This window comes from Canis lupus, chromosome 24 (genome assembly GCF_048164855.1).
Source record: "Canis lupus baileyi chromosome 24, mCanLup2.hap1, whole genome shotgun sequence".
Classification (NCBI taxonomy): domain Eukaryota; kingdom Metazoa; phylum Chordata; class Mammalia; order Carnivora; family Canidae; genus Canis; species Canis lupus.
The window spans coordinates 35,815,752-35,832,231 of NC_132861.1; the positions used below are offsets into that span (position 1 = coordinate 35,815,752).

At 42.3% G+C, this 16,480-nt stretch overlaps 1 protein-coding gene and 1 pseudogene across 2 annotated transcripts in view; both read left to right on the forward strand.

The window, feature by feature from the left end:
- Window positions 1-15,078, forward strand: part of ENTPD4 (ectonucleoside triphosphate diphosphohydrolase 4) — a 35,646-nt gene extending 20,568 nt beyond the window's left edge. The window contains exons 8-13 of one of the 2 annotated variants that reach the window (XM_072796257.1): window positions 220-374; window positions 2,209-2,375; window positions 5,919-6,243; window positions 8,000-8,085; window positions 8,982-9,143; window positions 10,346-15,078. In XM_072796257.1, coding sequence (XP_072652358.1) covers window positions 220-374; window positions 2,209-2,375; window positions 5,919-6,243; window positions 8,000-8,085; window positions 8,982-9,143; window positions 10,346-10,574 — 1,124 coding nt within the window. In that variant the 3' untranslated portion in view covers window positions 10,575-15,078. The remainder of the gene's footprint in view (window positions 1-219; window positions 375-2,208; window positions 2,376-5,918; window positions 6,244-7,999; window positions 8,086-8,981; window positions 9,144-10,345) is intronic. The other variant, XM_072796258.1, reaches the window with a different exon arrangement.
- On the forward strand, window positions 2,436-3,389 carry LOC140616552 (ubiquinol-cytochrome c reductase complex assembly factor 2 pseudogene; annotated as a pseudogene).
- Window positions 15,079-16,480: the final 1,402 nt, after the last annotated feature.

Genomic DNA, 16,480 nt, shown 5'->3' on the forward strand with positions numbered 1-16,480 from the left:
AGCCAGCCAGGGACCCCAGGAGCTACGTTTTGTGACATAGCTAAGTGTGTAGCGTAGAGAGTGTGTAGCTCTTTCCCACCATGAACTTGACTTTAGGCAGGAGGACTAGGCTGAGTTGGGCCTAGGTGTGCTTGAAAGTACCATGAAAATAAGACTCTTCAGAAGATCCCCATTTTCTGGATTGGTTCTGTTCCAATGGATGTTTCTTGTTCTTCCCAGATGAGGAGGCAGTTGTGGAGGTTAACATTCCTGGTAGCGAAAGCAGGGAAGCTATCCTCCGTAAAAGGACAGCCGGTATTCTGGACATGGGAGGCGTGTCAACTCAGATAGCGTACGAAGTTCCCAAAACTGTAAGCTTTGCCTCCTCACAGCAGGTTACTATCCGTGCAAATTTTCTTCCATTTGGTTTGGTTTTCCTTTAACATGTCTCCATCCATTTTTGTTTTGTTTTCTGAGTCTGAACACATCTTTACTGTGCTTGCTGAGGCCCCACCTTCCCAACCCAGGAGAACGGAGTCAGGAGGAAGCCACGTAAACCTCCGCTAAGCCGTTTGTGTTTGTTCATTGAAGTCAGCTGGTTTGTTTTTTGAACTGAGAGTTTCTGTGCGGAATAAATGTCAGTCACATGCTCGAATTTTTGTTTGTATTTTCTCTTCAGTCACTTCTCACCAGATATTGTAATACTTAATGTAATGGCATCGTATTTCTTAAGTTATAGTTAGGGAAGGTACTGGGTTTTTTTAAGGCTCAGACAGCTTTTGACTTTTCTGGAAAGGATTGAGGTTTGTATGCACTGCTTGCATATTTATGAACTTGACTTTTCTCTGTTTTCTCCATGCCCTTCGGGGCTCCCTGTCACTGCCTGGAGTTTCCCAGTAGGCCGGGCAGCCTTGTAAAGAGAGCACCAGAAAGGTTTCCAGATGCATTCCTGAATTGCTGCAAGTCTTTATGACTCTTTTTCCCATCTAGCTGTAAATTACTATCAAAGCCTGATTTCCTGCACTTTTCCCTAGCATGGTATAGTGCTTAAAAAAGTCTGGGCTCCATCATCACGCTGGCCCCACTAGCTATGTGACCTTACACACATCACTTAACTTCTTTGAGCTAGGTTCTTCATCTATAAATGTGAATGCAAGTACCTTTCACACAGAGTTTTTAAAAGGCTGAAATGAAATAGTGCATATAATGTATCTGATGTACTGCCAGCCACCTAGTGTTCACTCACTAAATGTTATTGGCATATTTATTAAGTGCTTTACAAAAATGCTTGTAAGTTAAACGCTTTATGTGTCCTGCATCTCATCCAGACATGGTTCCAGAAACTATTATACTCTTTGTTAAAAGTCATGTTTTCGCCCTCAAGACAAAGTAAAAAAATACATAGAAAGTGAGTTTAGAAAAGAATACTGAAAAATCAGAGTTAAAAATTTTCCATGGTGCATCATCCAAAAAAGAAAAAAATCATTGTTAGCATTTTGGTATATTTCTTTTCATTCATTTTTTTCCCTACTTAGAGTTTTTTTTAATATGTTTGTTGTAATCTTACTGTTTATACAATTTTGTGTCCCTTGTTTAACCATGCATAAGCATGTTCTTCCATAAACTAATGATTACCATAATTAACTAAAAACTCCTTGGAGTTGTAGATTTTTTTTTTATCTTTTTAAAACATTTTTTTAAGATTTTATTTATTTGAGAGAGCGTGTGAGCAAGAGGGAGGGGCAGAGGGAGAAGCAGACTCCCCACTGAGCAGGGAGCCTGAAGTGGGGCTTGATCCCAGGACCCTGATACCATGACCTGACCTGAATGCAGCCACTCAGGCATCCTGGAGTTACAGATTTAGATGACACCCAGTTTCTTCTCTCATAGAACACAGAAGTCATCTTTGTGTATAGAGACTTTTCAATGTTTAGAATTATTTCTAAAGCATAGGCTTCCACCAGTAGGAAGATGGAGGATGTGAACTATTTTGCTAACTTCCCTTTACAAAAAGTAGTAGTATCACAGATGTGCAGCCCATCTGGAATTTTTTAAGTCAGAACTGTGCTGTGAATTCAGAGGGATGTTTTGAAGGGTCCTTGGGAAATGCAGAAGCAGAAATTTTTGCTGCTTTTGGATGAGAATCATTTTAGATCATTCTTTTTCACAGGAGGTAATTGTTTTTGTATTGCTTAAAATACTAAAGTTTTTTTATCCTTGCATATGCAGGAAGAAGTAGCTAAGAACTTGTTAGCTGAATTTAACTTGGGATGTGATGTTCACCAAACTGAGCATGTATACCGAGTCTATGTGGCCACATTTCTTGGGTTTGGTGGCAATGCTGCTCGACAGAGATATGAAGACCGAATATTTGCCAGCACAGTTCAAAAGAACAGGTAAAGCACCTTCCACTTCTCAGCATTTGCTTTCAGACCTAGGTCTTTCCTCATAGAAAACCTCTCAGGGCAAAGCAGGGAAACCTCAAGCAGCAGAAATACATCAGCACAGTCAGCTTTGACTCCCCTGCTAGTTGAGAAATGAAAGGACACCACGATTCTACCTTTGGCTCTCAATTCTTTTCAGGTTCTGAAGGCAGATCTCTGTCTCTCTCTCTCTCTCAGACCCACACCTCCCTGGATTAGAAATTTCACTGTTAACATATTGAAATAGTTTTGAGCCCTGGGTGGTGTATTTCATATTGCAGAGTCCTGGGGAAAATCAGCACGCAGGCTACTGCACATGTCCTGGAGGCCTGCGGTAAGTGATGATCGAATTGTTGATGATTGAAGTGAATTATGTGATATTCTGGTGGTGTTCTGGAAAACCAGCCTGTACAGTTATTTATTGGATAAGACCATAGAGAAAAAAGTTATTCAAGAGAAAGAGGTGATCTAGAAGTCTAAGTTAGTGATTTCAAACATTTTTAGCAGTGAAACTTTTAAAAATGAGTCTCTGGGGAGCCCAAAATGGCGACCAACTGCTGCTGCCAGCATTTCCTTGAGCTCTGTGAGGACTTGCCGGTGGATGAGAACAGGGCCGAGACTTTTGTGCTTACCTGCAGCACCAGGTAGCACAGGCCTTTCAGGAGGGAGAGAACACCCAGATTGCAGAGCATGAGGCCTGTGGTCAGGTGTATGAGAGCTTAGCCACGACTCCATTCAAACTATTACAAACACCAATATTCTTGCCCCAGAGACATGAGCTTCATCAGCCTGTCCATGGAAGAGTATAAGCTGATCCTGTGCACAGGCACCCTGAAAGAGTTTAAGGAAACAAATAAAGATATATGGAAGACAGTGCAGGAGAAGTTTGCCCCCAGGAATCCCAAGGAGAAGCAGAGGGCCCAGGCTCAGTCTTTATCTCACCCATGCACCAAGTCATGGAGTTTTGTACCTTGCCATCATAAATAAAACTGCCCTGATTTACCTTCCTAAAAAATAAAAATGAGTTTATAAAAGAATTCTGGTATAGAAAGCATATAGAACAAATAAAAGCAATACTTTAATGAATTTAAATTTGTAAGTTTAAGTATATAGGAATTATTTATTTAAAATTGGTCCAAAAAAATAAATAAATAAAAATAAAATTGGTCCATAAGTAAAGCAGAGCTGTTGGATGAATAAAAATATCTGAAATCTAGGGTTATATAAAAAATGCCAATTAATAGAGATAAATTGTAGTATGTGGTTCCTAGATCAATTTAATCTTAACAAACCTTTGGAGGCCTGAACTTTAAGAAAGACCAGGTCAGAGCCATTTTGTACCACATTTCCCAGAAATTCACATATGTGAATAGGAAAAGCAATAAAAACTTATTATTTTCCTGCTCCAGACATTAATTGAACGGTGTTAAGAGATTGGTAGTCCCAAAGTTTCTTTTAAACGTGGTATATAGGACATTCTGGTATAATTATTTTTTATAATAGTCTTATTAAATAGAAATATTTTGTAAGTGATGTTTGAATTAGAACTTTGGAGAAAACCAGCAATGCTAATTTTTAATAATAGGTTTTAATGTCAAGAAGCTTGTATAATGGACAGTTGTGTGGTCCTTCTTAAGATGTGGGACAACTAAAAACAGTGTTGAAGTACATTTGACAAGTCTTGGACTTTTTTTTTTTTTTTTTTTTTTAAGATTTTATTTACAGGGCATCCCGGGTGGCTTAGCGGTTTAGCACCGCCTTCAGCCCAGGGCCTGCCTGATCCTGGAGACCTGGGATCGAGTCCCATGTCAGGCTCCCTGCATGGAGCCTGCTTCTCCCTCTGCCTATGTCTCTGCCTCTCTCTCTCTCTCTGTGTGTGTCTCTCATGAATAAATAAAATCTTAAAAAAAAAAGATTTTATTTACATATTTATTTGAGAGAAGAGAGTGTGTGAGAGCACATGTGAGCAGGGAGAGGAGCAAAAGGAACAGGAGAGAGAATCTCAAGGTGACTCTGCAGTGAGTGCCGAGCCAGAAGCAGGGCTCAATCTCACGACCCTGAGATCATCACCTGAGCAGAAATTAAGGGTCAGACACTGGGGCACCTGGGTGGCTCAGTCTGTTAAGTGTCTGCCTTCAGCTCTGGTCATGGTCCCGGGGTCCTGGGATCCAGCACCGCATTGCGCTCCCTGCTTCTCCCTCTCCTCCCTGCTCATTCTGTCTCTCACTATGTCTGTCTGTCTCTCTCTCAAATAAATAAATAAAATCTTTAAAAAAAAAAAAAAAAAAGTCACTTAACTGACTGAGTCACCCAGACATCTTATCTTGGACTTTCATAATAATTATACACATAAATCATCACTTTTTACATATGTCATAAATTGAGCTTTGAAATGCATAGTTATCTCTTTGCTATCAGTAGCAATTGAGTTTTAAAAATAATTTTTTTTAAAGATTTTATTTATTTGATGGCACAAGCAGGGGGAGCCAGAGAGGGAGAAGCAGGGAGCCCAATGTGGGGCGCAATTCCCGGGACCCTGGGATCGTGATCTGAGCCAAAGGCAGACACTTAACTGACTGAGCCACCAAGGCACCCCAAAAATTGTTTTTAATTAATGGCAAAGACCTTAGTTTATTACATTCAAGTGCATGTTTAGTTACCCTGATCTTAGGAATAAACAACTTGTCAATTGAGTGACTGATACTAATACTTAAACACTTTTTAGACCAGGGATCTATAGTGGGTTAATTTTTAAAAATTAGTTGAAACAGAGATTCAAAAATAGAATCAAATGGCAGGCATTTTGTTTTATGTTTTCATTTGCCAGTCTTTTGCTCTGGACTCAGGTCTTTTCTTAGACTACACCTGTCATATCTCTGGCATGCACTGCACCTGCTCATCTCAGTGTCATTTTGGCTCTTTAATGACTACAAAGGGCTTAACAAACATTTGTAAAGCAGTTTGATACCAGTTCTAGGTTTTCCCAATTTTTTTAAACCTACTGAATTTGACAGTAGTTTTCAGGCAACTTGCCTCTATCTAAAGCATCTAGCCTGGCTTGGGCAGGGCCAGTTACTTCTTGCCACAGTCACATTTCATCTCTATAATGAAACCCACAAGCTCTAGTGGCAGAACAGGATTGGAAGGGACAGTTGGTGGGCATTCAGTTGCGGTGAACTTGAAACCAAGAGGAACTTAGGAACCATAAACTCACTCAGGCTGAGCGCACCAGGCCACATTGCAGGGTACAGAAAGCACTGGTAGTCTGTGCAGGTAGTTGTCTCACTGGACCCCATTACAGTGTCTGCTGTACACACATGTGGATGGATGGAAATCTTCAAGAGGGGCTCAAGAACCTGTTTCCCTAATCTCATCATCCCAGAACCCTTTTGTTTTCCCACAGAATACCTTGCAGGGCTCATGGTTCACAGAATGTCTTGAGAAACACTGACTTGCAACTACTTTTTCAGAACAATTTTCTGTCAGTCTCAAATCAAGTTTCTCTTTGTTCTGTAGGCTCCTGGGTAAACAGACTGGTCTGGCTCCTGATACTCCATTCTTGGACCCCTGCTTACCCCTAGACATCAAAGATGAAATCCAACAAAACGGACAGACCATGTACCTCCGGGGAACAGGAGATTTTGACCTGTGTCGAGAGACCATCCAGCCTTTCATGAATAAAACAAATGAGACACAGACCTCTCTCAACGGGGTCTACCAGCCCCCGATTCACTTCCAGAACAGTGAATTCTATGGCTTTTCAGAGTTCTACTATTGCACTGAGGATGTGTTACGAATGGGTGGAGACTACAATGCTGCTACTTTTACTAAAGCTGCAAAGGTAACCTTCAAACAAACCCTCTTCTCTCCTGCATGCTTTTGAGAGACTGGTGTAGATAGTGGCACCTTATGTCCCTCCTGCATATTTAGAAGCCCAGCTCAAGAGAAAGGGGAGGTGGAGGGTGGAGGGGTGTAGCATAGCCTGTTGGGGATCCTGTTCCCTTGGTGAGCAGGAGACATAGTCCCAGCAGGAGTCAGAAGTCCACGGTGAGCTAACTTTTGCCACCACTGCATGAGCCACTCTGATCATCAGTGGCTTCTAGATGACAGACTTGAATACTTCTGGGTAATAACGTAGCCAGTATCTGGCCACACTCCTGGCAGCCTTCCTGTCCCTCAGTTCTCTTGTCGGCCACTGCCTTTCTGATAGTTTCTTAGGCTCTCTCAGCGGTTCCCCTCCTTTACACCCCTTAAACCTTGGTGATCCTAGACTTCCACCCTTGGCCCTTGTACCTTCAAGCTTTTGGATGGTCTCATCCATGCTCATGGTTCACTGGTAACTGCCTGTCAAAAGAGGCTCTAGTCCTGACCCTGCCTACTAGATTTCATGACCCAAAACAAACGCACCATTTTCTCCATTCCCCTCATTCTGTGATATTGTCTGGGTTAATGGCATCCCTTGACCATCCAGTCCACCTCCCAAAACTCAGAAGTTCTAGACTTCCTCCTGCCATTCATTCCCTCCTCGCTGTACAGCCCCTATAATCAGTCAGCAAACTCATTATTTTATGGATAATCATTTCTCAAAGCCCCTCCTACTTTTTGTCCTGCTCTCACTGCTCTCGTGAGGCCTGCATCTGTCACCTGTGCTACTGCAGGATCTTCCCAGTTGGTCTTCTTGCCTCTGGTTCCCTCCATTGTTCATCTCTCATGCGACTCCCAGAGAGTTCTGTCTGAAACACGAGTGCCATCTCTTCTGTTTACAGTCTTCAGCGGCTTCCTTTTGTAGCAGGATAAATCGCAAATGCCTTAGCATGTCCCTCGTCTCCCGGGAGCCTCGTTTCCCCACCTAGCACATCCTTATGATAATCACAGCGAGCATCTATTCTTTTCCTCGGTACCCAGGCTGCTTCCATCTTGTCTTCATTCACGGTGTCTCCTCTGACCTGAATGCCTGTCCTCCCCTCTCACCCCAGACCAGGTGCTGTTCTGTGTTCCCTCTTGCACTTTCACCATCTCTCAGAGCCTCAGTTTCTTCCTCCTTTGAGATAAGAAGTGTAATCCTAGCCATGCCAACAAGTGGTTCTAAGTATTACGTTCAGAAAAGGCACTTAGTGCTCAATAAATGTTAGCTATGGATATTATTACAAATAATTTCAGAAAAAGATGGCACCTTTTTCCCTTCTGAAGACAGGCCTTTGTAATGATATCGGTGTTCCCAGAACCTTGTACTGTGCAGCCGCAAACATAGGTACCCGCTCCGAACTAACTAAAGTCCCACTTCACTTTTCTGAAAGCGTATGCCTGTCACAGGCAGTCACACAGTGGGAGAATGAGCACTTTCGAAGAGGGTGGCTATGGGCAGTGAAATTCTCTGTATAACAATAATTTTGACAGCATTTTAAGACCGAATGAGCCCTGTCTATGCTGATCAGTAAGTATTTGCTGGATGCTTGTGCATCTCATCTTCACATTACACATGGAAGTTAAGCTTGTGTTACTTAATTGTTATGAATATGAATTGGGTAAACCCTTTTTAAAATGAACATAGCATTTAGCCTTTACCAATGATTTATTTACGGTGAAATTTCTTCCAGGATTATTGTGCAACAAAGTGGTCGATCTTGCGGGAACGTTTTGACCGCGGACTCTACGCCTCACATGCTGATCTCCATAGGCTAAAGTAAGCAGTGGGTGGCTGAGCCCACACGGTTTCCAGAAACAATGTAGTAGTGGTAGCCGCTGGCTTGCCACACCCTGCTTTTGCATCCTCATCCTTCACTGTTTCTCCTCACCCACCCTTGGCTCCTTTCCAGTGGGACAACAGATACTTATGTCCAGATATACCTTATGGGTTTTTATTCAGTTTTGCTTTCCTTCCACCTGGAGTGCCCCTCTTCTTCCCTTGCTTGTTGAATCCCTGGCCAGACCTCAGAGTCAGGTCAGGATCTATCCCTTTCAAGTCTCCCCCTGCCCATTCAATCAGACTCCATTACTCTGTCCGACTCCAGAGCACGCATATGTCTCCCTAGTGGCATTTATCAGATTCCACCCTATTTCATAATTATTTGTTGCTTTTTAAAAATCCTGTCATTATAAGTCATTTAAGTATGCTGGCTATCCTGTTTTTTGTTATATCTCATTACTGACTTAGCTCAGCACTTTGTAATAAGTAAGCCTCTGATAAGCATTTAGAACCATAGAGTATCAGAGCTGCAAAGGACCCTTCAGGCTTTTCATTTTATAATAAAGTAACCTAGGTCCAAAGAAGTTGGAGCTTGCTCAGTGTTTATCAGAGAGTAAATCCCAGAATGCCCAAGAAAAAACATCTGTCACGGCAGTGTATTAAATCATACTGAGACAAAGTGTCCTGAGCTACTGAGTTTGACAGGTGAACTGTTGTGGGACAAGGGGCAAGTAAATCAGCTGGAAGTGCATGTAATTGGTTCACCTGCTCGGAATGCTGGCCTGGTGAAGCCTGTGCACCCGCCCCTGGGTCTCGGGGGAAGGCTGTCTCACTGCACGGTTCAGTGTGACCAGTAAATGAATCCCGCTTACATTTGTGCTTGGTGTTCATAGGTACCAGTGCTTCAAATCTGCTTGGATGTTCGAGGTGTTTCATAGGGGCTTTTCATTTCCTGTCAACTATAAAAATTTAAAGACGGCCTTACAAGTTTATGACAAGGAGGTTCAGTGGACGCTCGGAGCAATCCTTTACAGGACCCGTTTTTTACCCTTAAGGTACGGCTCTGAATTTGGTAACAAGAATCAAAAGATAGGCCTCTCTGCAGTTATGACGCAACGTGGTGGCTGTGGTGTGCGGATGTTTGGGGTGTGCACTGGCTATGGGCAGGACTGTAGAGGCAGTGAAGTTTGACTCTGGTCTTTCCCACCAGCACTTGCTTCCCACCTCACCCGTCCCATCATATACAGCATGAAAGTGTTGTTCTTTGCCTTTATGGCTTTGGACTCCTTCTCAAAATGTTTTTAAGGTATAAAATAAATAACAGGTTAGCCTCTACCTTTGGCTCAGGTCATGATCCTGGGGTCCTTAGGCTCCCTGCTTAGCAGGGAGTCTGCTTCTCCCTCTCCCTTTACTCCTCCTCCCTGCTTGTTCTCTCTTTGTTTCAAATAAATAAATAAATAAATAAAATCTTTACAAAAATAAAAAATAAAAGATTACAGAGGAAACCACTGTATTGAAATACATTTCCCGAAGTGCTACAGAAAACATATTTGAAGTATAGTAATAATGTGTTCTTTTTTGTTAATACATGAAATAACCAATCTGGCAGCAGAACTAGTACTCTCTATCATTTCAGTAGTTTGATGTCTGTATTCATGGTTAGTGGAAATGACAGTCAGAGATTGGCAAATAAAGGTGGACATTTTTCACCATTCACGTTCACAGACCTGGCTGTCAGCTGACCCCCCCCCCCCCATAGGATCCCTGGGGGCACTGATAAAGGAGGAATTCGCTTTTGGGTTTTTTTTACCCCTTCATCTAATTGAGCATGTCCCAGCAATCCATATAGCTGCATTACCTGCAAAAATTGTGGCTAATGGGTATTACTGCTCACAGACAGGTGGTCTGATTCCACCTTGGCTTCCGTGTGTTAGTAAAACTGTCACGGTTCTTTTAAATTTCTCTGATTTTTGTTACCCAAATTATAGTGACAGTAACTGCTGCAGACTAGCGAATGCACTTTCCCGTCGTCTCTTGTTTAATACTCACAGCCACCCTCTGTTAGGCCACGTTAACCCCCATTTTAGAGGTAAGGAAACGGAGTCCCAGAGACCGAGAAGACAGTTTTTGTCTGCAGAGCCGAGTCCTCAGCCAGCTCCCGTGGGCCCATATCCTGTGCACGATGACATCGCATGCCTGCCTGAGGAGGCCTGTTCTCGCTTACCTGTCGTGTTTGTTTTTGTTTCCATGTGGGCAGAGATATCCAGCAGGAGACCTTCCGGGCCAGTCACGCCCACTGGCGGGGCTTCTCCTTTGTCTACAATCACTACCTGTTCTCAGGCTGCTTCCTGGTAGTCGTGCTCTCCATCCTCCTCTACCTGCTGCGGCTCCGGCGCATTCACAGGCGGACGCTCCGCAGTGCTTCGACTGCCACCCTCTGGCTGGAGGAAGGCCTCCCGTCCCAGAAGATTGCTGGTACCTTATGAACGGGGATTTGAGAGTCCAGGAAGACTTTCTGAAGGAAAAGCCATTTTTTGCCTCAGGGTTTCTCCTCTTTATTTTCATTCAGTTTTTTTCCCTTTCCTTTTTGTTCCTTGAAACAGAGACAAAATCCATTGTTTGTAAGCTCTGCTGTCCCAGAGGTAACGCATTTAGCCGTTCTGTATACAGCTTTAAATTGAGGAGCAGGGAAAAGGGAAAATCACTACATTTTTGCTGCATAGGATAGCTACTAAGATTTTTTATTTTTCTTTGAGGTATGTTAAATTTTAAACAGATGCACTTTGATATTGGAGGGAATATGGCAAAGCTGTTTCTATCAGAAAAGGTAGCGCTGTCAAGTGATGCTTTCCCAGAACCAGAACCCAATGACTGAATCATAGTCCTCTTTTTGTCTCTCTCAAAAGCTCTGACCTACACAGGGTAGTGATGTGTGATATCAGATCTGTCACTGTAAGTTTTCTTGTAGGCTTAAAAAAAATCAAAGCTATTTCTTTTTTTTTATTTTTTTATTTTTTATTTTTTTCATTTATTTATGATAGTCACACAGAGAGAGAGAGAGAGAGGCAGAGACATAGGCAGAGGGAGAAGCAGGCTCCATGCACCGGGAGCCTGACGTGGGATTCGATCCCGGGTCTCCAGGATCGCGCCCTGGGCCAAAGGCAGGCGCTAAACCGCTGCGCCACCCAGGGATCCCTCAAAGCCATTTCTATCTGAGATAAATATAAGCACCAAGAGGTAACTATTTTTAAAAGTGATAGTCCTAGAAGATGTGAAATAATGACTAGAGCAGTGTGTATGTGTGTGTAAGAGAGAAAGAATATGTGTGTGAGAGAATCTGGGTGTGTGTGTGTGAGGGAGAAAGAACGTATGTGTAAGAATGAGAATGTGTTTGTGTGAGATGTTTGTGTGTGTGAGAGAATGTGTGTGAGAAAGAATGTGTATGTGTGAGAAAGAGTGTATGTGTGTGAGAAAGAATATGTGTGTGAGAGAAAGAATGTGTGAGAGAAATATTTATGAAAGATGAGAGAATGCAATGCTCTTTTAAAAACACACACTTTAAAAAACAAAAACACACACACTTTAGAATTTACTGTTTATTTCTTTTAATGTCAAAAAATCCCCATTACCATTATCTTTTCTGACCACAGGTAATGACTTTCTCAGTCCCACCTTTCAACAGCCTTAGAATATTATGCCTCTGAGTGAGTTGGAAAATTCATCAAGTTTCACTGGTTTTGATGTCATTAGAACTGGAACTAGTGCCTACTGACAGGCAGACACATTAGCGTTTCTTAGTGGTACATTTTTGCTGGTTTAATTGCACTCCAGTTTCTTCCAGCTTCAAGTTGGTGTTCCCCTCCGTAATGAAAAATGGTCTCAGTGGTTTTACCTTGGAGATTGTGTACTTAGCTTGACACGTTGTCTTTATTCTGGTCTTGGTTGGGGCTCTGGTGGTAATGCCACTGTAAATCCAGACTAAGAGAAAGGTCTGACATTAATAGAAGAAATAAACTCACATTTAGAGAAAACAAGTTTGACGTTTTAAACAAAAACCTAAGGAGGGCAGCTGGATTGGCATATGTGAGATCAGTTGTTTTTCACCTATTCATTTAGTTTAGAAGTTTAGGAATTCTCATACCTAGATTTTTTAGGGGAAGTTCTTTTTGTGAGTGTGTATGTGTGTGTGTGTGTGTGCATGCACGCTATTTCTTAGCCCCAGAACAGTTAAATTTGTCTGGTTGGCAACGTATGTATATTTTGAGAACCATCAGCTGCTTTTCCAGACATCATTGATTAGAGAGAAAGGGTTCAGACCCTGAAGCCCTTATTTAACTTAAAAAAATTACATTTTTATGTTTATTAACTATATAAAACATAGCATATATTTTAAGCATATTGATGACTTGAAAAGATCACAAATATATAAAAGAAATGCAAATTCTCTTACTCTGCTCTTCAAAGTGAATATTCAATAGTGAGAAAGTTATGGGTAGAATCTTTGTGTCTCAGATATACAGAAGGTTAGAGGAGCTATGTGGTGGTACAGCCCCTGCTGTGTGGTCTTGTGTCAGGATGGAAGTAAATGTCCCTGTGGAAGATCCACCTTCTGAAACGCTGATCCTCAGCTATTTAAGTGCTTGATCCCTGGTAAACACTGTTCCTTACCAAGACCCAGCCACAGGTGAGCTGTGTCTTAGATACCCCAGAAGTAGAGTGAGTCGCTGTGCTTCCCCTTGAAACCTCAGACAGTGTTTCTTCTGCAGACTGTGGCATTAGTGGCAAAGAGGAAGTGTGTTTACACTTGAGCTTTTCTACTGCCAACCACTGGGAATAGTAACCTGGAAACGAAACTCCTCCGATTCCTGAAGTATGTGCTTTTTTACCTTTAAAGTCAAGGCAAGGATTAGCCAGCATAGACCCAGATTTAAATGGGCCTTAATTAAGATTTCCTACCATAAATAGCCACTTTTTCAATAAAGGGTGCCAATTTGGTCCAGCTCTGTACCGTTTGCGGAGCAGAATCGAGAAAAACAGATCTGCTTTTATGCCTGGTTTGTGGATCCCTCTGCAAGCACCTACCTAACTCTCCAAAAGAAATCCCCAAATCAGTGTTCTGAGACCCAAACAAACTTCTACGTTACATAGCTAAGTGCCCATGTTCCCCTGCCAAGGAACTCCCTGGAGCAGGGCTTGGCAAACTTGGCCACAGGGAAAACCTAGAAGCCCTTGAACTGAGAATGTTTTTTCAGTTTTGGAAGGGTTATTAAAAGAAATTAGAAAGGGGGAGGGGGGGAAGAATATGCAAAGAGACACATGTGACCTATAGAGGCTAAAATATTTACTAAATGTCCCTTTATGGACATCCATTACTTGTTGATGTTCATGGACCCCTGCTCAAGAAGGCATATGCATTGGCATTCTCTTAATTCAGGAAGCTAGTTACTGTTTGTGGGGACAAAGACAGGCAAGAGAAGTGACTAAACTTCAGTCTTAAAATATTTGTGTATGCATCAGAATCGCACTTATCTAAGTTATTTTCAAGAACCATTTTCTAATAAGCCAGCAAACATGCCCTCCTTCCCCAGATTTAAAAAGCGCTGTTCCAAGTACTCACCATGTGGTGTTGGGAGGTCTGCAATCTCGAGAGGATTGAACATGGGTCTTTCTGATGCAAGGGAGGGCCAGGGTGAAAGGCAGGTCCTAGAGGAGCTTACTTTAGGAGAATTCATATCAAGGGCTGGTCAAGAAGGCAGGGAACTCAGAATACTTGAAGTAAGAAGCAAAAGAAATTAGACTGGTTGAAATTTGCTAATAGCCTTGTGGAAGAAAAACACTCTGTGTTGAGCCTTGCTGGAAGTGTGCTACAGGAAATACTGTTGTCCCATCCTCAGTACTGTGCGATGCTTCTTTCTAAACCTTCCAAGGACACTAGCAAAGATTTTACAGTCCATTGGAGGACATCACAGTAAAAGTACAAACACATACCCATTTGAACCAGTGCTTTTTGCATATTTTTGAACCAGTGCTTTTTGCATATTTTTGCCCTAAACTGCAAGCCTTAAGCCTGGGGGTAAGCTGGAGAGGTGCCTGCAGCTAGGCCCGGCCCCTCTGGAGGCTGGGAGAGTCACTTGTTCACTACCCGTTTCCACATCTGCACACTCAGGTAGGCAAACTCTAGATTGATAGATATTTAAATTTTAAATATCAGGCCTACATAGAATAGTTTTCCTTAGAAGAAGCATGCATCACTTAGCGAGAAACTCAAAAAGGCAAATGTGTTTTCTAAGTTTTAAAAAAAATCAGCTTTAGGATTTTGTGTGGTTATGTGCAATGCAGCAAAACTACCTACACATAAATTATTTTGTTATTTATTTCTTTCTTCCATGTTTCATTTTTTTTATGATTTTTTTTTTCCTGTTCTGTAACGAATGATGTGACCAACCCAGGAAATTCTTTGTTCTGTTACTGAGATGATATTTTACACTTAAGAATTACAAAACTTAAGGAGATCTTTAAATGTTTTTTTTTTTATAATTAAAATAATGTTTTCCATTCAAGGTAAGAATAATTATCTTTGGGGTATTGTGGTAGTGTATCATTTCCGTGTTTGGCCATCTCATGTTGCCAGACGTATACGCAGATGGGTGTCAAGAGCCAATAAAATGAAAGCTCATCCACTGGCCCATAGACTCTGTGTGAACTTGCTTTCTTACCACTAAAATAAGTTTTTCTCTCCCGTTTGAACCTTGTTACCTGTTAGAATGCTTAGTTGAACTTGAATCTAAATTCAGTAAAATAAATTGTCTGAGTCTGACCGCAACTCTGCATTTGCTCTATTTATGTGCTTGTAATGAAGCACTGTTGTCTATATTCTGGAGGGAGGATTCTTTGTCCAGCAGCACAAAAGTCAAATATTTCCCCAGGAGAAATATTTACCAAGGTGTAAAGCCACCTGTGTGTCAACAATAAAGGTTGTTCTGAGACAAATGTTGCTAGGGTTATCATTTTTAAAATAACTATTAACCATTAATATAGCCCAGAAACTGAAATTAACCAACTTTAACACATTTTCCCTTAAAACTGTAAAATCAAATGTAGACTTTACATTATATAATTCTTCAGTTAGATCTAGGCTTAAAGTCATTGGCTTATTTCCAGACAACTGTGAATGTCACTGTTCGTGTTACTAGTAAGTAACTATTAGAAACGCCAGCTCTTTCAGCTGTCTGAGAACATATCAACAGAGGTTTTCCCCGGCCGGGAGGGTGCGGGGTGCTGCTGAGGCATAACCCAAAAACACACAATAGAGACAGAAGGAGAGGGAAGGGACCAGCTGTTGACAACACAAAGAAGAGCCTAAGACATACGTACAAGCCGGGTGAGGGACCAGCAGGGCAAAACGGGAGTACAGGGCGAGCACAGAAGCACGGGGCTTGGAAGGCCAAGAATGGGGTGATAATGTTAAAAGAGAATTTAATTTCTGAGGCAGTTCGGTAAATGTAGGTCTTTGGGCCTGAGGATAAATACATGAAAATATTTAAGGCATCTGAAGGTGTCTCAACTTTACTCTGCTTGATTGAAGAGAAGGAAGTACCTGTTTCTAACGGCTGCAGGTGTTAACAGGCCTGAAAGGCAATGGGTTGGGGATTTTTGTTTGTTATCTGTTTCCATTTGTCCCGTGAATCTGGAATGCACCAGCGGCTCTCTCTTGTTCTTTCTCTCTCTCTACTTTTTTTTTTTTTTTTTTTTTTTTGAGATCCCGAAACGCTAATGGTTTGCACAGAGGGGTTTTGGCGCTCACACTGGTCTGGGAGCAGAGACGCGAACGTCATCTCTATCAGAGTCAGACTGTCTCCTTACGGAAAGGTCACCAGAGGACAAAGGAGTGTCCTCTTATCCCAAAGGGCCACTTGGCCATGGGGCCGTTGCCTGGAGCATTAGCGCCTGCAGGAAATCAGATACCTCGAGGTGTGTCCCAGCCCCACCTCATCTGGTTGCCTGCCTGAGAGGCTCGGCCTGCCATCTCACCTCCTTGTAACAAAAGAAGAGGTGACCTGTTAAGGTATTTTCATTTGTTCTTAACAAGCAGTTAGTTCCTGCTGCCTGGTGCAGTGTTGCCTCTATTACTACATCCATTAAGGCGGATGAAGCCCTGCCACAGCCCAGACGGGGGCTGGTTTGGCCTCCCCTCTTTGCCCTTCACCCTTGATCCTGTTTGGCAGGTGAATTACTTCTGGGCTCCAGACTTCACGGCCACTTAAATGTTTCTATCAACAGCCCGTTGTGTGTTAGAGACCCAAATAAGAAGCCTCAGAGAAAACCCAGACTTTGGAAAGATTTCTGCCCTGAGAAAAATACTGAAGGCTCCTCGCGGAGCATAATGGTGATG